The following is a 26,002-nucleotide window of genomic DNA, read 5'->3' on the forward strand; positions in this document are numbered from 1 at the left end:
AGCTTCCTGAGAGAGGGTGAGGGGGAGTTTGCACACATGACTTAAGTCTTTATTCATGCTTGAGTGGTTATTGGACTCTGGTTTGGAAATGATTTTTGAAGACATTGATTTGTTGTTTTCTAGGTTCCTATGTTGTTATTGAAAGTCCTAGATTACTCTAATTTGAATTCCCTGTTACCTGCTTTTTTATTTGTGGAATCTTGTAGTGCTTTCTTTTTATCCTTTGTGTGGACCTTTTTCTTGGTACCCAGTGAGTCCTTTCAGTTTGAAAGTTCATTTCCTTTAGTTTGAGAAAATATTCTTGTATTATTTCTTTGTTAATTTGTTCTTTTGGTTTTCTCTGTTTCATTTTTTGAAACTTTTATTAGGTGGATACCATCTCTCCTGGTTTGATCATCTAATTTTCTTTTCTCTTTTATTTTCCATACTTTTTTTCTGCTTTATAGGTATCTTTATTAAATTTAATTTTTAACCCTTGAATTTAATTTTTATTTTGTTCTTTTATATATTTTATTTCCAAGAGCTCTTTCTTATTCTTTGAATGTTCTCTTTGAAAAAACATCCTGTTCTTTTTCCATGAATAATTTATCTTCTCATATGTTTCTGAGGATACTAAATGTAGCTTGGGGAATTTTAGGGTTGTGTGTGTGTTTGTATGTGTGTGTGTGTACTGCTTGAATCATCTGTGAGTTTCCTTTGAGCTCCTTGTATGTGTTGATTTGCTTTGGTGTTCTGTCTTGCCTGTTGAGATTTTTCGAGAGGGTGTTGTATCTGTTGGATAGAACTGTTGGGTCTCAATTCATATTTTGAGTAATGTACTAAAAAGCTGGTTGGAAGCTGTCTGTGCCTGGGCAGGCTTGTCAACTGGTAGGCCTCATTTCATTGGAGTAGTCACCAAAAATACTGTACATCTTTTTTCTTAGTTAGTTAGTTTCCCCAAAGCAGAATTACCAATCTATTTTTAAGTGTATATATAAGCCTAGCTGCCTTTATTCTAAGAGATGATCAAGAGGGGGCTGAGGGCTTCACTGTTCTCTATGCAGATTTTGTCTTGATTTGTTTCCATTCAGTATGACTCTTTACCCTGATTCCACCTGTGCCGGGTGTCCTAGTTCTGAGCCTCTCTGCTTCAGCTTCTTCAGAGAATAAGCCTCTGCCCAGATTGGAGAGGAAAACACCTGGTTAGTAGTGTCTGGGGGAAAGGGCCTGGGGTGCCCAATTTCTCCATAAACCCTCAGCTCGTCCTTTTGTTTTTAGCACTACCTTGAACTCCTGCCTTCAGGTCTTGAGTGTTTCTAGGATTCTGAACTGTGAACTCACTCACTTCTTATTAGCTTATCTCTTTGGTCATTTAAGTTTCAAGCTTTCTTCACTTGGCCTAGTCAGTAACCTTTCATCTTTTTGTCTCCCATCTGCAGATTTTTGTTTGTATCTGTCTGCAGCTTTTTCTCACTCATTCTATTTGTCCTTGTGAATTATAATTTTACTATCATTTTTTATATTCTGGTGAGGGGGAGAGAGAAACACATGTGGTCAAGCAACCATGTTTAATTGGAAACCCTCTCTATGTCTCCTCATTATTGTGTTAACTTCCTTTAGAGCCTCCTTACTGAGTTTCGTATTGGGCTTATCTTTTACTGGTCTACCTTGATATGTCTTTGTTATATATTAAGGCACTTATATTTGTGTGGAAATGGCTTTCTTTTAATTTTAGAAATTTTTGCTTCCCTTTGATATGCCTTGGAAAAATATCTTTGCTCTTTTCTTATCAAGCTGGAAATGATTTATTTTCCCTTTTAGTTGTATGCTATGATATTCTCTTTAATTCTGAATTCTTTCTGCCTGCTACTGCTATGTCCCCCCCTGCCCCCGCGCCCTCCCATGTTGTCATGGAAAGAGATACTTTATTACTCTCTTTTTGTGAAAAGGTTCCCCATTAGGCAGAAAATGGACGTGATGACACATCTTGTCTAACACCATTTAACATCTCCTGCAACAGTGTATGGGCTGATCATCTCATATCCACTGACATGGGAGTTTTAGGAACACAGATTTTGTTATTCTTAAAGGTCCTTAAATGATGTGAAAAATGCTGATAAACACCAAAAAGTTTCCTTTACCTAAGGGCCACCAAGATTAATGTCTTTATTATTATTTATTCTAAAATAGTTTATTACTTGTCTTGAATAGGCAGCAAGTTTATGGTTGAAAAGAAGGGAGAAAGTCACTGAAATGTGGCTTTGCAGCCCCTATTTTAGTGAGGAAAACGGGTTAGCTATTCTTAATCCTTGGAATACTGTGGTAGAAACTATTATAAAATGCCATGCCTCCTCAATTATATATGTACTGGTCATTGTATATGTTATGAGCCATCATTGAAATCAAGGCACAGTGAATACTTGGACCTCAGTGATCACATCTTGATTTTTTTTTTTTAAGACAGCCACTCTTTAAAAATTCAGGTGGAATATAAAGAATGTGATTTTATTTAAATTAGTTTATTTCAAGGGATGTTTGGCAGATTTTGTTTGTTTGTTTCAGACATTTTTTGAGTGCCTGTTTTAGTCCTAGAGTAGTGTTTAATACTGGCACTGACAGGACAAACCTTTCCTCACCTTCCCCTTTTTTTACTATTTCCCCAAACCCAGCTGTGTTCTTTAATAGCTAGAACTATTGAAACTACTCTAGGAGACTGTCTTGCTAGCCGAATTTAGAGTGAATTTCATTGAGTCGCACTGTCCTAAGCTGAGCTTAAAGATAACATATTTTCAGAAGTTTGTGTTCAGGTTAAGGTTCTCTACACATTTCAAATTCTTCCAAATTTACTTCCTTCCATCTATGTTTAACTGTTTAAGGAACTACCAAACAGCTTTCCAAGGTAGCTGGACCATTTTACATCCCAGCTCCCAGCAATTTATGCAGGTTAAAATCAATTTTAGATGAATTCAGTATGAAACTAAATATGGATGTTCTTATCGCCATATCATGATATCATTACAGCGAGTACTGAGGAACTTGTGCAGTTTATAAAAATGTTCAAAAATCTGCCTCTGCTTCTAGAATGGAATTTCAGTAGATGACAGACTTAAGTAGAATTAATCTTATGCATTTGGGTGGGAGTTAGGTCTTCATGAGAGATATATTCAGTGTAGCAGTGGTAAAGAAAATAGGCTCTTGATTCTGATCAACTTGGTTTGAATTCCAGTTCTCCTACTAACTGTAGGATCTTAGATTAGTTACCATTAAATTCTTCATCTTCAAATGAGGACACTAATAGAACCAACCTCATGGGGGCTTTATGGGGATTAAATTTAAAAAAGTATATTAAGTGTTTAGCTGAAAACCTGGCATATAGTAAACACTCCGTATCAGGTAGTTGTTGTTACTACTACACAAACAGTAGACTGGGGCCATCCAGGGCCAGGAACACCCCCTTCATGTCAAAGTGGCAAGCCCCACTGCTCCCCTGGAAGATTGGCTTCACTTCTTCATTATCCATGATAATGTTCCCCTTTACTGGTCCAGGCAATTGAAGGTTCTCTGTACCTTTATTCTGTTAAAAAAAAAAAAAAAATTATTAACATTATGCCATTAAATTCCACATCTCTATGCACTTGGTGTCTGTTAGTAATTGCTGATTAGCTCTTATATTTTCAGTTCCCTAAAGTACTATCTCAAGCGTGCTTTCTAAGTATGGGAGCGATAACCAGAGACTATAGCTTTCCCGTAAAGCTGTTTTCATCAGTTCGTGCACCTGACATCAAAGAACCAAAGATAATGTTTAGGGTTCACTACATATTGGTTTGATCGAGCATCTTTATTTAAATTTGGTGATTTAATAAAGTTGAAAAAAATAAAAAAGTAAACCAAAGTCCTGAACCTTAATTATCAAATAAGGATCTGTCATTCTGGATTTTTTTAGTTTGTTCATTTGATAGGAAGGATTTTATTATTGGCTTCTTTAAAGACTTGGCATTTGGATTCCTTGTTTGTATGCATAGTAATTACAGATCAGAACATTTATGCATATTTAAAATAGGAGATGACTTTATGGAAATCTAACTCTCAAAATCAAGACTTTCTCATAGACATAACCTATGTCATAGGTGTGTTTGTTTGTAGACTAGAAAAACTTCTGCTCCCTATCCCAGATATAACTGAGTTATATGGTTTTGATCCTTTATATAGAGCCAGAATGATTGATCTGTGAATTACCGTGTATTTCCGCAATGTCTACATATTGGTTTCACTGAGCAAACAACATTGATTGCTTTTACCCCCAGATGTGGCAAGATATTAATTTTCTGCCATCTCAGTGTTAATGCGATATACTTGAACCCCAGCAATTAATACATCCCAATCCATTTAATTAGATAAATAGACTACTTTGTACCATTAGCATTTTCTCTTGCTCAGTTTTTCTTGGGGTATGTTTTTATAAAAAGAATATTGTTTTTTCTAATTTCCTTAGTTCAGTTTATTCAAGCAGCAAGTTTAAGTACGGTGTGTGTCTTAAAACAATTACATTGGCCTTTTTTTTTTTTTTTTTTTAACATTGACTGCTATGTAAAGCAGCTTGTGAAGAGTGAAATACCTTTGTAGAAAATTATTTGTGCCTTTCCAGCAAGAGAAATACTGACTTCCTAGTCTCTTACCAATTTGGTGGTGACTGTGTCTTACACGTGCTCTAAATATGCATTAGCTGTTTATCTCCTAATAGGAGTAAAGAGGTAATTTTCTGCTGTTGCTTTTCTGCTTAAAGTCAATTGGATTCCTTCTTAAAGGAGCATAAAAGCAAACATACAGACCTCCCATTCTGATTTTAAATAATTTAGAGTGGAACTGTGAGCACAATATTTTCCCCATTAAAGATCATTTTTTACTGAAGATTAATATAGGGTTTAAAATTTCTATTTAAAACTTGGGCTCAGGAGGGTGATGGTAAAGTGCGACGTTCACAAGCTGTTTCCCAGTGATGAAAAATGCATGAGAACATAACCCACACAGGACTAGTCAGGCGACTTTGAATGTAATTTTCCATTAAATTTTACTTGATTCAGCTCTCCACGTGGTTTGTATCATGTAAATTTCTTGAAGAAAAACATTAGATGGTCCTAAATAAATGTAATGCTTAAAAAAAAAAAATGCTTAAAGTACTCAAAAGCTCTTCATTGAAATCTATGGTTTAACTCTTACCCCCATTCCTCTTCTTGTTTTCTCCCTCCCTACTTCCCTCCCTCTTTCCTTCCTTCCTTTCTATATTAAATTTTGAAATAGCTTTGTCATTCCATTCTCTTTTAGATTACTTGAATTTACACACACACACACACACACACACACCATGGTTATTTGGATAGGATCTTTTCTTAAAACATTTTTTTTTGAAACTTTTTATTGTGCTTTACATGAAGGTTTACAGAGCAAATTAGTCTCCCATTCAGTAATTTATATAGAGATTGTCTGTACTCTCCCCATTACCACCTAAGTTCCCTGTTTCTATTTGTTTGCTTGTCCTGCTCCTTCCTTTCTTCTCATCTTTGCTTTTGGGCAGATGTTGTCCTTTTGGTTTCATATAGATGATTGTTCTAAGGAGCGCCTTCGTCACGTGTGTTATGGTTTATTTTATAGGCCTGTCTATTACTTTGGTGGCCTGGTGGCACAGTGGTTAAGAGCTTAGCTGCTAGCCAGGAAAGATCAGCAGTTTGAATCCACAGCCGCTCCTTGAAAACTCTATGGGACAGTTCTGCTCTGTCCTGTAGGGTCACTATGAAAAGGAATCGACTTGACAGCAACGGGTTATTTTGGTTGGTCTGTTATTTGGGTGAAAGGTGATCTCCGGGAGAGGTTTCAGTTCCAAGTTAGGAGTGTATCTAAAAGCCGTATTCTCAGGGGTTCCTCCAGTCTCCATCAGACCAATAAGTTTGGTCTTCTTTTATAGATTTGAATTTTGTTCTACATTTTTTCCCACTCTAACTTGACCTTCTTTTGTGATCCTGCTCAGAGAGGTTTGTCCATAGTGGTAGCTGGGCATCATCTATTTCTTCTGGTCTCAGGCTAGTGGAGGCTGTGGTTCATGTGTTCCATTAGTCCTTTGGACTAATTGCTTCCTTGAGTCTGGTTTTCTTCACTTTCCTTTGTACTGGACAGAAAGAGACCAGTAGTTGTATCTTAGATGGCTGCTCCCAAGCTTTTAAGATCCTTTGCTACTTACCAGAGTAGGATGTAGAACATTGTCTTTATGAACTGTGTTATGCCAGTTGACCTAGATGCCCCTTGAAACTATGATCCCTAGACTTACAAGCCCAGTAACTTAGTCCTGTGAGGTGTTTGGCTATGTCTAGGAAGTTTCCATGACTTCCCCCCGTGTACTCTATTATATATATGACTATGCCTGCAGCATATGCAAACATATATGTAGAAATATCCACAGCCAAACCTATATATGCACGTGGATGTACTTCCATATGCCTTCTCAGACCTTGCTGGATTGTATGTGTTACAGTATTTACTGTAGTTGCCTTTCGTACTTGGATACCTCTTGGTGTCTTCCCTTGCCTTGGGCATGTTGTGGTGACTTTCCCTCTATTGTGTATTGGCTTTCCCTTCACCAGAGTTAACACATGTCTACAATCTAGTTAAAACAAAAAACAAAAAACAATCTAGTTAGTGACTTTCCCTCCCTCTCCCTTCCATTCCTGGTAACCATCAAAGAAGGTTTCTTTCTGTGTGTAAACCTTTTCTTGACTTTTTGTAATAATGGTCTTATACAATATTTGTCCTTTTGTGGTTGACTTATTTCACTCAATATAATGCCCTCCAGATTCATCCACGTTGTGAGATGTTTGGTGGATTCATCATTATTCTTTGTTGTTGCATAGTATTATCCCATTGTGTGCTTAAAACATCATTAATTGCAAAACTTGACCACTATTTTTTTTCCCCGCATACTGAGTGCTAAGTGAAAGCAGATTAAATAGATGGTTTTTGCATTGAGGAAAAAAAAGTATTCAGTTAAAACTGAGTTTATATACCTGGGCAAATCAGTCTTTCTGGGAGGTTTTCATATTTGTACATTTTTATTAGAGTAGATAATACTGAAAGTGTTGTACAGCTTTAGGACCTCTGAGTTTGTGAAGTCAAGAATTCTGTTATTGTTCTGTATTTCAGTATGACATTAGCAATATGTAATCCTGGGATTTGGGAGGAATCCATCTCTGTTTAGGATACTTTGGCTAAGAAATGGACTGATAATATGTTATCTAACTCTGTGCGGATTGTGTATTTGACCCTGGAATCATTTTTGCAATACTTATTAAAATTTCTAGCACTTGTCTCTGCTTTTATCAGTGTCATTCTTCTGATGCAAGTGTTTAATCACTATTTGGAGATATATTGGATTAATACTCGGAACTCTCAGAAATCAACTTTCCAGCGCATTAATAATGAGTAGCAGAAATAAGTTGCATGATTAAACTCACTCAGTATGCATAGCTTCAAGTTACCCATTGCCATCGAGTTGATTGTGACTAATAGCGACCCCATAAAATAGTGTAGACCTTCAAGTTACCACCTGAGATATATATATATATATATACACACACACACACACATTTTTGGAGTACTCATCTGATTTTAAGTTCTGTGAAGCATTTAGTACCCCACACAACTAGTTCTGTTCTTTTTCATTACACAGAGTGAGCTGCTCTTAATTAAGGAAGCAACAACATCAAAGTTAGTATGTAGATGGTCAGGTCCTCAACCACTGCCCTTTAACATAACCCAGTTTTAGAGGTGAATTGAGGATAGTGGAAAAGTTTAATGTGTATCTGTTTTCTGAAGTCTGTGTAACATTAGTTAAGTCTCTAACATTCAGACATGTATAGAGATTTATTTGTTGCTGTAAAAATTAAACAAGATAATGGGTTCTTATTTTATGGAAGAGGTTAGTTTCTAAAGCAAGTTAAATGCTTGCTTGTTGTTGTGAGGTGCCACCTAACCAAATCCTTTGCCATTGAGTTGACTCTGACTCATAGTGACCCTACAGGACAGAGTAGAGCTGCCCCGTAAGGTTTCCAAGGTGTGGCTGGTGGATTCGAACTGCTGGCCTTTTTTGGTTAGCAGCCAAGCTCTTAACCACTGCGCCACCAGGGCTCCTAGGTAACACTAATGACTCCTAAATAGTGGAGGTTAAGGGGTGTCCTTGTCTTGTTCTTGAATTTAAAATGAGTCAAATGTTTCACCATTAAATATGATGCTTGCTATAGGTTTCTTTAAAATAATCTCTCTTAAATTAGGAAATTTTTCCTGTGTTTCCAGGTTACATGATTCTAGAGGTCCTCCCACCCCCAACCCCCAATATGATACTGAGTTTTTCAAGTTCTTTTTTAGGATTTATTGAAGTTACCACATTTTCTCTTACACAACTTAATAATTATCTTTTAAAAAACATTTTAGTAGAAGTTATCCATAAAAGCCTGTTGTATTTTTTTAAGTGTAGATCTTTTAAATTTTTTGTGTTCATTTTTTTTGTGTGTTTGACTAAGTCAATTTGGATAATTGATATTTTTATAAAATATTAATGTACTTCTTTTAAATTTTCAAATATCTTTGTATAAATCTCTACTTAGTATTCCAGGTTAATTAACAACAAAAATCTGTGTTTTTATATTGAGTCATGTTCTCTTTTATATTTCTAATATATATTTTGTTCTCTCTCTCTTTTTTAATGAGACTTGCCAGAGAATTACCTGCTTTATAAACAGCACTTGGTTTATCATGTCTATAATATTTTTGCTTTATATCTCAGGAGCGTCTGCCATTGTCTGAATTCCTTTCTACTGCGTCTTTGTTCCTTTTCTAGCTGAAGAGTCTAAATCGTATTACTTTCAACCTTTCTTCTTTTCTAGTATATGCATATATTTCCGAATTTTCTTCTATGTATTGATTTGGCTGCATCTCACAAGTCTTAAAATGTAATGGCCTCCTTGCCACACACTTATTTATGTATTTTCAGTTTTGATTTTCTTTTTAACACAAGTGGCTAAATTAGTTTCCTTTTTATTCTTACTTTCTAATTTTATTGCATTCTATTCAGAAAACATAACTAGAAATGTTTCTGATGTTTTCAATGTTGAGATTTTCTTTGTGGCCTAATCTATGGTCTTTTTTTGTGTGTGTGTGTGAATGTTAAATATGTACCTGTAAAGAATATATATTAAGTATATTAGATTAAAATGTTAATACTCAAGTTCAGATAGCTTTACTTATTAGATATCTTCTTACTCTGTTGATGTTGAGCTATGTATGTTAGATTTGAGAATTTCTCATTTTATTGTTACCAACAGTTGCTTTATACTTTTTATAGTTGTGTTATTTGATACTTAGTAGTTTATGGTTATTAGATTTCTTGATGAATTTTAATTTTTTAATTGTACTTCAGATGAAGGTTTATAGAACAAACTAGTTTCTCATCAAATAGTGCACACATTGTTCTATGACATTGGTTAATGTTCATTTTATGGAATATCCTAATTTATTATTTGTGAATTCTATCTCGCCTGGCATCAATATTGCTATATGCACTTTTTAAAAAACACTTTTTTGGTTATATTTTCCGATTCACTCTTTTGTTTGAGTTATATCTCTTCTCGATAGCATATTGCTAGATTTCCTTTATCTTTCCAATTGAGAACTTTTCTGTTACTAGGTGAAATTTACATTTATTGATATGTAATCATTGATGTATTTGGACTTAATCTTTCCTTTTTATTTTATGGTTTGTTTTTTTCCTATTTATCATGCTTTCTTACTATCTCCCCTCTTCTAACCTTTCTTATACTCCCCCCACTGCCACCAATTTCTCTTTATCAGTTTGTTTGGAATATGTACATCTTATTTATATTATTCTGGGATTACCTCCTAAGAGTTAAGAAACATGATTAAACTATTACATTTGGAGTTAATCAGTATCTGCAGTCTGTCCTGACCAGTAGAATGCCACTTGCTCAGCTGTGTTGCTTACTCTTATGTTTATCTACAGGCTCCTGCTTCTCTTGCCTGTAATAGTTTCTTCCTACATGTTGGTGGGGCTTTAGATTCCTCCAGTCTTTACTCTGCAGTTTTGATCCTGATTATTTTCTGTCTTTGAATTCCTCAAAATTTCTGATTGGACGTTCCATTCCTCATTTCGATTTATTATTTTTGAAAAATGTCTCTTCAGTTACTACATGGCATTTTGAGTAGGAAGGAGGTAAGAAGCATGTATTCAACCTGCCAGCTAGAATCCTTATAAGTGGTGGGAGTTAGATTCATTGCCAATATGTTGTGTGTTTTTTCATAAGTGGAATAAGAGCACATGCTCAAGAATAGTGTTCTGTGTGTTTTCTCCAAGCAGTTCTTTTGCCAAGCTTTTAAAATTGGTTATTTATGAAGGAACACAATCATTTTCAACCTCAGTTATTATATATCTATTTACAACTATTATCAGATACTCTATTGTGTTTTGAACTAATTCCTTATACAGTTATCCTTTTTAAATATATTTTGCTCTTACCCTTTTACAGTATCATTAAAGTAATAGATAATTTCCTAGTGAAATAAAAGGTAAATGGTTCTCTCCCTGGAGAACAATTCTCCCTTTTTCTTGCTCTCTGTTTGAAGTTGGAGTGGGAGCTGGGCACAGCAGGAGAGATGAGGCCACTCAGCTTTAGCACTTTCTTGTTCACCACGCTGTATACCATTTCTTAAGGAAGAGTAACCTTGTTGCAGGTAAACCTTAAGGATGGTTTACATATAGGTATGGGAGTTCTTTTTTGTGTTAATTAGTAATACCTGAAAGGTAGGTCTTTGATTATCTGTTTACATTATAATTAAAAAGTATTGGAGGAGAACCTTTATATAGTTGAATATTATACAGTCATGATTTACAATAGGGATCAGCAAACTTTTTCTGAACAGAAAAAAAAAAAAAGAAACAGTAAATATTTTAGCTTTTTGGCCCTGATGATCACTGTTGGAACTACAACTCTGTTGTTGTAGTGTGAAAGCCGTAGATAATCCATAAATGAATGATATGAATGTGTTTCAGTAAAACTTTATGGGGACTGAAATTGGATTTTCGTGTATTTTTCACATGGCATGAAGAATTCTTCTTCTTTTCATTTTTACCTCCAACCATTTAAACAAGTAAGAACCATTCTAGCTCATGAACTGTCAGAAAACAGGTGGTGGTTTGGATTTGGCTGGCTGGCCAGAGTCTGCTGACCCTTGATTTAGAAGATGATACAATAACATGCAAAAAATTTTGTAGTATATTGAGTGGGGGAAAAAAAGCAGGTTACAAAATTATACATACAGTGTAATCCCATATTATAAAAAATAATCATCAGCATCCAGATAGCACTGGAAGAAGAAATATCAAAATATTAACAATGGTTTCTAGAGTAGAACTGCCCTATAGGGTTTTCAAGGAGCAGCTGGTAGATTTGAACTCCTGACCTTTTGGTTAGCAGCCATAGCTCTTTGTGGCCAGATTATGGGTAAATTTAAGCTTCTATGTTCTGTTGATTTGTATTTTCTGAGTTTTGTACCTTGGATGTTTATTGTGTTTTTTAAAAATAAGCATTATAATCAGAGTAAAAAATGAGATAGAAACAGTGACAGAAAATGTGTACATTCTCAGCAGAATCAGAGTATTTATTGTTGATTAGCTTAATTCAATCTGCTTTGTTTACCCTCTCCTCCCATTTTAGCCAACAAGTCCCAAATTTGGAAAAGCTGATTCATACGAAAAACTGGAAAAGCTAGGGGAAGGATCTTATGCTACAGTCTACAAAGGGAAAAGCAAGTAAGTTCATTTTTCAAAAGGTGTTTCACATATGAAATATATTTGCTTTCTTAATACTAAGTAACAGTACATTTATGTAATTTTCATTTGATGTACAATGGAGGTTTTTAAAATTTTTACCAAGTATGAGAATCAGTGGAGTTGGTTTTCTTTGCTATTGGTTTTGCATGCTTGTCCTGTTCATGTTTTCTGTCCAACACCCCCTTTTCCTGAGTGCTTTTTTCTTTTTCTCTCACTGGATGTGAAACCCTCTAGTGAGAATTCATTTCCAGGTAAATGATGTGGTTAATTTCTCATGGAGGCTTAATGTTTGGTTAAGAAGAAGAGTATTGATTTGAAAAAGCCAAGTGTATTGGCTATTCTTGATGTCTTTTTAAACTGAACTTTTACTCCATCTTTCAGAAGTCACTTTGTTCAAAAAACTGCACACTTCCTTTTTTTTTTTTTCCTAATATGGAATGTCTAAACGGTTGAGCTAATTTCAACAACTGGGTTGTTTCCCAAGTTTTCGTATTTTTTCCTAAAGAAAAACAGCAGTACTTTGTTGTATAAAAAAATACTTGCACATTTAGTGTTAATGATCATTATGACAGCTACAATGTATTAAACAATTACTTGCCTAATGTACAGTACTTCCATTTTCTTTATGCTTCACAACACCCTGTAAGATAGGTTCTATTATTACCACCCCCATTTGACCAACCAGGAAACTTGGTCCTTAGAGAGATTTAAAAACTTGCTCAAGTTCACATGGGTAGTAAGTGGCAAAGCTTGGTTTCAGCTCATGTCTGCCTGGCTTGAAACCTGCTTCCACAGGATAAGGGCTTGGGAACATTTGATCCTTTCCATATATTCCAGATGGTTCTCACATATACTGTAACTTGTTTTAATTGTGAACCAAACAGAAGCAAACCTACTATCTCTTTATAAGGAAATAAACCCAGCACTTGGGAAGTGCCTTTCCCCAAAAGATGTGCTCAGCTGATCTCTTCCAAAAGTAAGTTAGTAAGTCTATTAAATGTTAACTTTAAGATTTATATCAAAGCCTTGGAGATAGTTGAAAGATTCTCCATTTATTATGCCTGAGTCAAAGAAAGAAAGTACCTGCAATCTTTTGAGAATGATGGTTTTGGACAGTAGATAGTTTTCACTCCAGCAGGTCTAAATGTATTTTGTCAGCATTTCTTGAGCAATTTCAAGCCTGCTGGTCACATGTGGTATTAAATTTCCTTCAGCTGAATGTGAAAGCCATTGCCCACTCACCTGTTTTAAGAGATGACAGGCTGCCCGTACCTGCTTGCTTTGAGGTGGCAAGGTCAGGCAGAACAACAGCAGTTATGTGCCGTCTAACAGGACTTGAGAGCTGAGTTGGTTTGCTGTTTCTCTTGAAGCCCTGCATAATTTAAAGAGCCAGATGATGTTGGGATTGACATGCTAGTACTCCTCAGTACTCTCCTAGAAATGTCTGCACCCGTGTTTCCATCTCTAAACGTTAGCATCCTCCCCAGGAACAGCTGTAATTATCTAGCCGTAAAGCTCCTGGCATTTGTGTTGATCACACTGATTTGTCACTTTGTCAGCAGTTTACATATATATGTTGATTGGCAGCCTATTTTCCTAAAGATCACAGCCTTGGAAACTCTATGGGGCAGGGTCGCTGTGACTCAGAATTTACTCAACAGCAGTGGGTTTGGTTTTGGGTTAAAGTTTCGGTTTTACCATGAAGCTCATTAATTCTAAGTCTCACTAATTTGGCATTGCATTCAAGATAATATTCTTTTTCTACCTATGACTTATATAAGCCATCCTATATCTGATGGTTCTTTTTAATAAAATATAAACAAGTAGTATTTGCCCCATCAAGAGGTTTGTGTAATTCTTGATTTTGGTATAGTTGCTATTAGCAAAGTTTAGAAACCTGAGGAGGAATATTTTCATTACTTCCGAATTCTCTTGGGTCTCATATTTGGGTTGGGACAAAATTTACTGAGATTCCTATACTCTAATTCCTTCCTTGGCAATGAGCTTGTGTCTGAAGAATGTCAACCCAAAACACTCACAAATTAGCTTTCATTATTTTGAAAAAAGTATTTGAATAGAGGTTTATTCTTGGTTGTTTTTGTTTTGACCAGTACTCACCAGCTTCTTTCTGTACTTTGTGTATGTGTGTTTATATAATTGGGGGGGTGGAGGGGAGGCAGCAATTTATCATCACTTCTGACTACTTATTCCTGGTTTGATTTCCTCATTATGTTCTCTGTACTTTACTCCTGTAACATTTAGTACAGCTTTTTTTAAAAAAACACTATGCATTGTGTAATGCATTTTCTAAATTTATGACAATTTAAAAATGTCTTTTTTAAGCACTTTAAAATCACCGTTTTACCCAGGTTTGCCAGGAGTTTTGTACGTTGAGGCATGCTAATTTTTTTTTTTTTTTTGGTGTTTAATTAACTAATGATGAGTTTTTTTTTTTTTTAATGTTGTTTTTATACTCCTGTTAAAAAGAGATAAATCATTTGTGGATTCTGTGGTCAGGAAACTTAATCTTGAAGAGAGACGTTGCATATACATAAATAATTCTATGTTAGGTTAGAATGTAGTGCTGTAAGAAAGGCCTAGATAAAATGGTGTGGGATTTCAAAAGTAAAAAGAGAAGACGATGTTAAGTATTTTAGATGTGTTCTCTTCAGTGGTGGCTGACAGAGTTCAAAAGCCTCAGCCTCATGTGGTTTAAATCAGGCCCTCCTTCACCACCGTATGTATTCTTAGGCATCCTTGGTACAGTTCCCTTTTGGGGATGGTTCCGCAGGTAAACATAATGAGATTTTCACCTTTTGGTTACCAGACTCTCCATTAAATTTGTTGAAATCTCAGAGCCTTAAAGTAAAATCAAACTGATTTCAGTGTAAATTTTCGTTAGGCGAAAGTGTTGTGTTTGAATTTTAAAGTGGGATTGTCTTTAAGCAGTAAAATTTGGAAGGATTGGTGGGGTGCTTGTGTGTAGACACTTATGAATGCCTGGCTATTTTATTTCATTTTTATTTTTAGTATTTTATAATTTATTACACTGGGATCCACTGGAAGAATACACCCAAGTGCCCCCAGATGCCTGAATCCTTCCCCTGCCTCTAGAGTTTTGCACCCTGGTGAGAAGCTATGAACCCTTCCTCTCACCTGGGATAGAATCCTCTTCCTTCCCTCCTACTAAAGCTAGAGGAGCTGTGAAGCTGAAACTGCTTGCTTTTGATTTTCTCATACCTCAAGTGTCACTTAGAGGGAGAAGAACCTGCTTATTGTTCCATCTCTGGAACTAGAGTATTGGACTTAATCAGACTAAGTTGTCTCACAGAGGATCCTGATTCTTGGGCCTGTTGAGCTGAAGATGCCAAAGCCTTACTCCTATGGGAGCCTGCTAAACACAGAAGCCTGCCCACACTGGTTTGTGCCAGCTGTAAATTGTTATCTCAGAGGTCAGTAAGAACAATGGAGAAATTTGCTAACTTTATGTAACATGAGATTTATGTGATTGAAAGTGCCAATCTTCTTTTAGCATTTCATTTTGCCAATTTGTGCTAAATAATTGAACTTGAATTAAACGACCTTATAAATTGAGAGACCAGGCCAAACCAAGACTGAGATATACTAAATACATTTCAAAGAGCTCTTCAAAGCCTCAGGAGAAATACGAGGAAGAAATGCTGTTAATTAAAACAAGCAGCAGCAAGAAGAAAGGCAGCAGGAGTTAACCACCTTTTCAGAGTATGTGAAATTAAAGATTGGTTCTTTCTGCTTTCTAAAAGTTAGAAATCCCCAGATGGAAACGCTGGGCTTCTGGTTCTTTGAAGTTTGACACCTGGATAGTCATGCTGACTTCCATTGTCTTGAGAGGTTAAAAACCAGTTGCCATCAAGTTGATTCCAACTCATGGCGACCCCCTGTGTGTCAGAGTAGAACTATACTCCATAGTGTTTTCAGTGGTTAATTTTTTGGAAGTAGATCACCAGGCCTTTCTTCCAGGGTGCCTCTGGGTAGATTCAAACCTCCAACTTTACAATTAGCAGCTAAGCAATGTTAACCATTTACCAGCCAAAGACCAAAAACCAAACCTACTGCTGTCAAGTCAATTCTGACTCATAGTGACCTTGTAGGACAGAGTCGAACTGCCTCGTGGAGTTTCCAAGGAGCACCTCGTACGTTTGAACTTCTAACCTTATGGTTAGCAGCCATAGCTCTTAAGCCAGGGACCTACAAATGGGAACTCTTCATAAAAAAAAAAGAGAGGCAAACTTGAATACATTTTACAAGCTCAGCCGCAGAATGCTCCTGAGGCCCACCCTCTGTTTCTCATTAGGTCTGCTCTGATTTCTTTTAGACTTTGGGTCTGTGGGCCAAAGCTTATTATCACAGCCCACTTCAGAGATCAAGCCTGTAACTACACTATTAGTCACAGAGTATGAAAATGGCAGCATCTTATGATAAGAGTGTTAGTTTTGTAATTTAATGCATAAAGCATGGCATTACAAACTACAATAGGAGAAACTGATTTTTTTTAAAAAGCAGATATAGTAAATGGAGTAATTGGGATATTCAGGTGTGATGTTCTTTTGTGTAGGTGAAAGTTGAAAAAGTAGGCTTCTTATCCTTACCTAGTCCAAGGAAGATAATTTCCCACCCACCAACATCTGCTAATTTTATTTTTAAAAACCTGAAAGCCTACTCAAATTGCACGTTCAGCCTTAACTTTAGAGGAAGAATGCAGGCGTGAGAGGCTGGTTCATTGGTACAGCTGGTTTCATTTAGCTTGCATTAGATAAACAAACAGTGCCTAATCTTTTTCACAAAAGTGAGAATGTGGATATTGTTTAAGCAAGAGACATGCTTTCAGTTATTAGACTAAACTGTACAGAAATAACTTTCCTATTAGACAATGTTTAAGTTTATAGGCCTTTGTTACACATTTTTAATATTGAAGTTCTTTCATCATTTGATTAGGAAATCCTCAAATTAACTGGTGACACTTGTTTTTTTTTTTAAATTTTGATCGTATATCATCAAAGCCCAACTGGTGAGACTGGAGCATTCTTTGGATAGTGGAAGAATGTTTTGAATGAATCAGTGTGGAAATTTTTAATTATTAAAAAGATTAAAAGTCATCAAATCCAGGCTTCTAGAATCTTCCTCATATAGTTCAGTTTAAGTGGTTTTGAGAAGAACCAGGGGAAGGATACGGTGATAAAATTGGTTTCACATGCTTGAGTTACCGCAGTATTATAGTCACCCTTTTAGTTTAAACCAGGATTAAAGAGGTAGCATCTTTCTGGCCTAAATCATTGGTTCTCAAGTGGGGTGATTTTGTTTCCCCCCCACCTCAGGGTACATTTGGCAGTTCTGATACATTTATGGTTTTTACATCATGGGGCTAAGCATTTAGTGGGTAGAGGCCAGGGATGTCGTGAAACAGTCTATAAAGAATAGGACAGCCTCCCACAACAAAAAATTTTTCATCTCAAATGTCAATAGTGTCGAGATTGAGAAACCTTGGTCTGAACAAGGAGTGCATGGAGGCACTGCCTATCTAAAATAGCTCATTCTTTTAGAAGTATTTATTAAGCACTTACTGTGTTCTGTGTACTGGACCTGGCAGTGGAAATATAGTGGGGAACAAAACCAGGTTCTCAGAGAGAAGATCCCAAGACATAGAAATTGAGACTTCTCATTTTAGCTCCGACATGTAAAGAGCTTGAAAGATGTTACTCACATTTTTTACAACCAGAAAAAGCTTGACAAACCAAAAAGCACCAGCTTGTCTTCGACTCATCAGAGAACTTCCCAGCAAACAACCGTCTCACAATCTGAAGAGACAGATGCATCCATATAGACACAGCTGAGATCTGTTACCTGGAGCGAAAGCCACTGGAGCCATAAACTGTAGGAACACTTAAATGGTAATTTTAGTGAATTGCTGAATTCTCACTGTCATGGACTAGGGGCCACAGTCTTAGGGATGTCCCATACTTTCTTGAGCTTTACCTCCATGAACTCCATTAAGTTTTCACAGTGAAGATCCAGAAAATATTTCCTTGTGTCCCTGGCAGTGAAGAGGGAAGAGTAATCATTGTAAAATACACCCAGAGCATTTTCCATAATAAAGGCCTACTCTTTAGGGGAGTCCCTGGTGGTGCAAATAGTTAGGTGCTCAATGACTAGCCAGAAGGTTGGAGCTTTGAACATACCCAGAGGCACCTTGGAATACAGGCTTGGCTAGCAGTCTGCTTCTAAAAGGTCACAGCCTTGAAAATCCTGTGGAGCAGTTCTACCCTGCACATATGGGGTCACCATGAATTGGAATTGACTTGATGGCTACTAACAACAACAACAATACTCTCTAGGGAAAAGAATTTGCCATATCCTTATACCAGCTAGTGGAAGGGAATTTCTAACACTCTAAATTTCTAACCCTTCCTACAGCCTTCAGTATGGATTACACCTCAACATAAAGAAAACAAAAATCCTCACAACTGGACCAATAAGCAACGTCATGATAAACAGAAAAGGCTGAAGTTGTCAAGGATTTCATTTTACTTGGATCCACAGTCAACACCCATGGAAGCAGCAGTTGAGAAATCAAACGACACATTGTTTTGGGCAAATCTGCTGCAAAAGATTATCTATTAAGTGTTAAATAGCAAAGATGTAACCTTGAAGACTAAGGTGTGCCTGCCCCAAGCTATGATGTTTTCAGTTACCTCATGTGCATGTGAAAGCTGGACAATGAATAAGAAAGACTGAAGAAGAAATGATGCCTTTGAATTGTGGTGTTGGTGAAGAATATTGCATGTACCCATGGACTGCCAAAAGAACAAACAAATCTGTCTTGGAAGAAATACAGCCAGAATCCTCCTTAGAAGCAATGATGACGAGACTTCGTCTCACATACTTTGAACATGTTATCAGGAGAGACCGTTCCCTGGAGAAGGATATCATGCTTGGTAAAGTAGAGGGTCTGTAGAAAAGAGGAAGACCCTCAACGAGATGGACTGAAACAGTGGCTGGAACAATGGGCTCCAGCTTAACAATGATTATGAAGATGGCGCAGAACTGGGCAGTGTTTTGTCCTGTTGTGTATACGGTCCTTATGAACCGGAACTGACTGGATGGCACCTAACGACAACAACAACAACAACAATCCTTTCCAGCCTTCCTGTCTTTCCTGAGGGAGGGTGGGGAACAAAAACAGTTGTCAGGGCTTCAAGGGAATTGATTGAGAATACTACAGCTAGAGAAGGAAATGGGGGTTGGGAGGAAAAAAAAGCTATACAAGTGGAGAAACACTTGTGAAGGTCACAACCCAGAGTTGTGAGCCCACTTAAAGTATTGATATTTGCTCAGAAGATGATAGAATGCTCACAGTTCCCTACTCTTTACCACCATGCCTATAGGGTTCCAATGTAATAACAGTGGATTGCAGTTGGAAGAACTGTGAAAGCACAAACTCTCTCTCTCTGAGGAAAAGTTCTTAGAGAAGCCCAAAGTCAAGAGAGACAAAAACAACGACCTTAGAGGAATTCCAAGCCTCTGGCACCTGTAGCTATAGCACACATTAAATATCGCCCAGCTTCTAAATCTTCACATTTAAAAACCTATTTACCTCAATTCCTATCACCTGAATCAACATGTCTGCCTTTCAACAAAAAGTAGAGGGCATGTCAAAAGGCAAGAAAAAACAGTCTGAAGAGACAAAGCAGTTATCAGAACGAGACTCTGATGTGACACAGATTTTGGAGTAATCGAATGGTATTCAAAATTACTGTGATTAGTTTGGAGAACTCTAAGGAAAATAATAGACAACATGCAAGAATTGATGGGTAATGTAAACAGAAACTATAAGAAAGAATCAAAAGGAAATGCTAGACGTAAAAAACAAAATGAAACGTGAAACAGGATGAAAATGCTTTGATGTACTCATTAGTAGACTCAAAACGGCTAAGGAAACAATCAGCGCACCAGAAGATAGATCAATATAAACTTCCCAAACTAAAATGCAAAGAAAACATAATAATAATAAAAGCAGAATATTTAAGAACTGTGGGATAATTTCAAAAGGTATAACACGCATAATTGAAATCTCAGAAGAAGAAAGAATGAGGAAGGAGTACCTGAAGTAATAATGGCTGAAAACTTTGCAAAATTAATGACGGATAACAAATTAAAGATCTAGGAAACTCAGAGAATACCGAGTAGGTAAATACAAAACAAACAAACAAAACCACCCAACACAGATGAACAAACAGACCCAGAACCCACATCTACGTATATCATATTCAAACTTCAGAAAATCAAGGACAAAGAGAATATCTTGAATGAAGCCAGAGGAGAAATATACCTTACTTATAAAAAAAAAAATGAGAGGAACAATGATAAGAAATAAAGTGGCTTTCACATCAGAAACCCTGCAAACAAGAAGAGGCTAGTGAAATATTTAAAGTGTTGAATGAAAACAAAAATACCAATTTAGAATTCTAAATCCAGCAAAATTATCCTTCAGAAATAAAGGAGAAATAAAGACTTCCTCAGACAAACAGCACCTGAGGGGATCATCACCAGTAAACTTGCCCTGCAAGAAATGTTAAAAGATATGTCAGAAGGAGTCTGGTGGAGTGGTGATCACTATGAATCAGAATTGACTTGGTGGCAATGGGTTTGGTTTTCTTTTTGTTGTTAGAAACTTGGATCTACATAAAGGAAGACAGTTAATAAAGGAATAAATAATGGTAAAATAAAATCTTTTATTATCCTTGTTCTTAATTCATCTGAAAGAGAACTTTTTATTTAAAGCGATAATTATAACAATGTTTTGGGTAATTATCGAATATGTATGAGTGAAATGAATGATAGAAATATCACAATGGATGGAAAGTTGGAATTCAGAATACTCTGTCATATGGTACCTGGACTACATGTGAAGTGGTGTAGTGTTATGCAAAAGTGAATTTAGATTAGCTAAAAATGTATATTATAAACCTTAGGGCAATGACTGCAAAATTTCAAAAAGTATAATTGTTATACTAAGAGAAGATAAAATGCGGTCACATACAAAGCATTAAAATCAGAGAAGGCAGAAAAAGAGAGAAGCAAACAAAAAAAGAACAAATACAATGAATAGAAAAGTTATAAGCATGATAGATATTAGTGTAACTATATCAAAATCACTTTGGATGCGAGTGGTCTAAATATACCAAGTAAAAGACAGAATTTCTGAGCGGATAAAAAACAAGACCAAACTATGTTGTCTACATGAAACCCACTTTAAATATAAAGGCTGAAGTGAAAAATAAAGGGGTAAAGAAGGATATACCATGCTAACACTAATTGAAAAAAGGCTGGAGTAACTATGTTAATTTAAAACAAAGGAGATTTCAGAATAATTAGGGATAAAGAAGGACATTACATAACAATAAAGGGTCTGTTCTTTTTTTCCCTAAATTTTATTTATTTTGTTATTTTTAAGAATATACACAGCAAAACATAGACCAATTCAACAGATTCTACGTGTACAATTTGACACCGATTACATTCCTCGAGTTTTACAACCACTCTCACCCTCTTTTTCTGAGTTGTTCCTCCTTCATTAACATAGAGTCACTGCCCCCTAAGGTTCCTATCTAATCTTCCAAGTTGTTTTTGTCAATTTGATCCCATAAAAATTGTTCTTAAAAAAGTGTAATGCTCAAAAGAGCATAAAATGCTCAAGGCAGCCTTTTTTACTAGTTAGGTGTACACTGTAGTTAGGTGTACAGCTGCTAACCAAAAGGTGAGCAGTTGCAGTCCACTAGCTGCTCCTTGGAAACCCTATGGGCCAGTTCTACTCTGTCCTATAGGGTCACTATGAGAACCTCCTTGACGGTAGTGGATTTTTTTTTTTTAGGCTAAGCTATTGTTTGATTTTAAGATGATGTCAGGGGATATTTTTGGTTTAAGGTGTAAAGATTTTCTCAGTAGTTTCAGGGATTCATCCACCTTTCATGCTCCAGAGATTTTAAGATGATGTCAGGGGATATTTTTGGTTTAAGGTGTAAAGATTTTCTCAGTAGTTTCAGGGATTCATCCACCTTTCATGCTCCAGAAAATCTAGAGTCGATGAGAATTTAAAATTGTGTTCTGCATGTCCCCCCTCTTGATGAGGATTCTTCTATGGAATCTTTGATCAAAATGTTCGGTAATGGTAGCTAGGCACCATTCAGTTCTGCTGGTCTCATGGCAGAGGAGGCAGTTGTTCATGGAGGCAGTTAGCCACACATTCCATATCCTCTTCCTGCTCCTGACTGTCTTCTTTTGTTGTTCCAGGTGAATAGAAATCAGTTGTTCTGCCTTGGATGGCCACTTGTAGGCTTTTAAGACCCCAATATAATACAGTAAACTAGGAAGTAGAACAGAAGCACTAAACATGTTATTAGGCCACTTAGCTTGAATTTCGCCTAAACCTCTAAACCAAAGAACCGTATCCCATGAGGTGTTTGGTTGTACATAAGCAGCCTCAGCAGCTACTCTTATTTTTTGTCATTGTAAATATACCTGTCACACAACCTTTATAAGTTCAACTTTTTACAGGTGTACAACTTACTGACAGCAATTAAACAATTGGCTGTGCAGTATTCTTACTCAGTGCAGTTTTTCCATTACCATTAACTCCATTTCTCCTCCTCTGTCCCTGGTAACCACTGATAAACTTTGGTCTCCATACATCTGTCTTTTCTTGTCTTTTTATATAAGTGAGATCATAAAATATTTATCCCTTTGTGGTTGGCTTATTTTGCTCAGCATAATGTCTTCAAGTTCCATCCATACTGTAGCATGTATCAAGACTTCATTTCTCATATTGGCTAAGTACTATTCCATTGTAGGTGTGTACCACATTTCCTTTATCCATTCACCTGTTGATGGGCATTTAGGTTGTTTCCGCCTTTTGGCTATTATGAATAGTTCTGCAATCAACATTGGGTACAAGTCTCTTTTTGAGTCTCTGCTTTCAAGTCTTTTGGGTAGGTACCTGTGGGTGGAATTGCTGGGTCATATGGCAGTTCTATTTTTAGTTTTTTCGGGAACCAGCACACTGTTTTCCACAATGGCTGTACCATTTTGCATTCCCATCAACAGTGGATAAGTGTTCCAATTTCCCCACATCATCACCAACATTTGTTATTTTCAGGGCTTTTTTTTTTTTTTAAATCTTAGCCATCCTAGTGGGAGTGAAATGGTATTCATTGTGGTTTTGATCTGTATCTCCCTGATGGCTAATGAAGCTGAGCATCTTTTAATGTGTTTGGTGGCCATTTGAATGTCTCCTTCGGTGAAATGTCTATTCAAGTCCTTTGCCTGTTTTATGATTGGGGTATTTGTCTTTTTGTTGTTCAATTGTGGAAGTTTTATATGTATTTTGGTTATTAGATTTTTGTCAGATATATGGTTTCCAAAGATATTCTCCCATTTGGAAGCTTGTCTTTTCACTTTTTTTGTAAAGTCTTTTGATCAACAGTAGTTTTAAGTTTTTACGAGGTCCCCATTTTAATTATTTTGTCTTTTGCTGTGTATGCTTTTGTTATTATATTAGATAATCCATTGTTGAATAGGCCTGACAGTGTTTCCCCTGCTTTTTCTTCTAGGAATCTCCTGGTTTTAGTTCGCACATTTAGGTTCGTAATCCATTTTGAATTTGTTTTTCTGTGCAGTGTGAAGCATGGATCCTGTTTCATTTTTCTGCATATGGAAATCCAGTTCTCCCAGCACCAATTATTTATTAAGGAGACTCTTCTTTCTCTGTCAAATGGGCTTAGCACCCTTGTCAAAAATCAGTTGATCATAGATAGGTACATTTATTTCTAGACTCAATTCTATTCCATTAGTCTGTTTGTCTGTTTTTATACCAGTACCAGGCTGTTTTGATTACTGTAGCTGTATAATATGTTTTAAAATCAGGAATTGTGAGCTCTCCTACTTTGTTCTTCTCTTTCAACATTGTTTTAGCTGTTTGGGGCCTCTTGCCATTCCATATAAAGTTGAGGATTGGTTTTTCTATTTCTGTAAAGAAGGCTGTTGGAATTTGGATTGGAATTGCATTGAATCTATAGATCACTGTAAGTAGTATTGACACTTAACAATATTAAGTCTTCCAATCCAAGAACATGGAGCATCTTTCCATTTATTTATAATCTCTTTCAGCAGTGTTTTTATAGTTTTCATTGTATTAGTCTTTCATGTCCCTGGTTAGAGTCATTCCTCGGTATTTTATTGTTTTAGATGCTATTATAAATGGAATTGTTTCCCTAATTTCCCTTTCAGATTTCTCATCACTGGTATATAGAAACTCAAATGATTTTTGCTTATTGACCTTGTACCCTGCTGCTTTGCTAAATTTCTCTATTAGCTCTAGAAGTTTTCTTGTGGACTCTTTGGGATTTTCTATTCATAGGATCATATCATCAATGGATAGAGATAATTTTACATCTTATTGTCCAGTCTGGATACCTTTTATTTCTTTTTCTTCTCTTATTGCCTTGGCTGGGACTTCTAGTACAGTATTAAATTGAAGTGGTGAGAGCAAGCACCCTTGTTTTGTTCCAAAATCAAGGGGCATTTTCTGTCTTTCTCCATTAAATATAATGTTTGCTGTTGGCTTTTCATAAATACCCTGAATTACATTAAGGACTTTTCCTCCTATGCCAGTCTTCTTTAGGGTTTTCATCAAGAAAGGATGTTGGATTTTATCAGGTGCTTTTCCTGCATCCATAGGGATGATCATGTGGTTCTTTTCCTTTGCTGTACCGATGTGGCGTAATATGTCAATTGATTTTTAAATGTTGAACTATCCCTGCATCTCTGGAATAAATCTCACTTGGTTGTGGTGTTTGACTGTTTTACTATGCAACTGGGTTCTGTTTGCTAATATTTTGTTGATGATATTTGCATTTATATTCATAAGAGATATTGACCTGTAGTTCTTTTTTTTTTTTTATGGTGTCTTTGGTTTGAGTATCAGGGTTATGTTTGGTTCATAGAATGTAGTAGGGAGTATCCCTTCCTTCTCTATCTTTTGGAAGAGTTTAAACAATGTCGGTGTCAATTCTCCTCTAAATGTTTGGTATAATCCCACAGTGAAGCCATCCGGCCAGGACTTTTTTTTTGGCGGGGGGGGGGGGGGGTTGATCACTGATTCTACCTCTTCACTTGTTATGAGTCTATTGAGACTTTCTCTTTCATCTTGAGTCAGTTTGTGTAGGTTGTGTGCTTTTAAGAATTTGTCCATTTCGTCTAGGTTATCCAGTTTGTTGCCATAGAGTTGTTTATAACAATCTATCATAACTGTCTTTATTTCTATAAAGTCAGTTGCAGTGTCCCCTCTTTCATTTTTTATTTTGATTATTTGCATCTTTTCTTTGTCAGTCTAGCTAAAGGTTTTCTCAATTTTATTGATCTTTTCAAAGAACCAACTTTTGGTGTTAATCGATTCTATTGCTTTTCTGTTTTCAATTTTATTTATTTCTGCTCTGAGCTTTGTTATTTTGTTTTTCTTCTGGTAGGTTTAGACTTAGTTTGCTCTTCTCTTTCTAGTTCATGGAGATGTCGAGTTAGGCTGTTAACTTGAGATCTTTAAAGGGTCTGTTCTTCATTAAGACATGATAGTTCATAATGTTGAAGCCCCTAACAGCAACACATCAAAAAGTGATAAAACTAGAAGGATAAATAGACAGATTCATTATTATAATTGGAAACTTCAATACCTTCTGGTCAGTAATTGAGAGATCGAAAAATCAAACAAGCAAACAAAAAACTTGTTATTGTAAATTCCAACTTGTAGTTACCCTATAGGATAGAGTAGAACTGCCCCATAGAGTTTCCATGGAGCAGGTGGTGGATTTGAACTGCAGACCTTTTGGTTAGTGGCTGAGCTCTTAACCACTGTAACACCAGGGCTCCAACTGAGAGATTGAGCTGGCAGAAAATCACTAAGGATCTAGATGACTTGAACAGCACTACCACGATACAGGAAGTGGAAGCTGTCAATTTCTTAAGGTTGGGTTCAGAACTGGCTCAGTGTCCTTTCACCCACTCTGTCAATCAAATGGTCAAAGAGCTCCCATTCAAGGGCAGGGGAAATAG

General features: G+C 36.3%; 1 protein-coding gene across 2 annotated transcripts in view; it reads left to right on the top strand.

Annotated features, from left to right (window-relative positions):
* The window catches only part of CDK14 (cyclin dependent kinase 14), a 693,252-nt gene that overhangs the window by 180,931 nt on the left and 486,319 nt on the right, over nt 1-26,002 (top strand). For both annotated transcript variants that reach the window (XM_049893961.1, XM_049893962.1), the window contains one exon: nt 11,751-11,845. In XM_049893961.1, coding sequence (XP_049749918.1) covers nt 11,751-11,845 — 95 coding nt within the window. The remainder of the gene's footprint in view (nt 1-11,750; nt 11,846-26,002) is intronic.

This window comes from Elephas maximus, chromosome 8 (genome assembly GCF_024166365.1).
Source record: "Elephas maximus indicus isolate mEleMax1 chromosome 8, mEleMax1 primary haplotype, whole genome shotgun sequence".
Lineage (NCBI taxonomy): Eukaryota > Metazoa > Chordata > Mammalia > Proboscidea > Elephantidae > Elephas > Elephas maximus.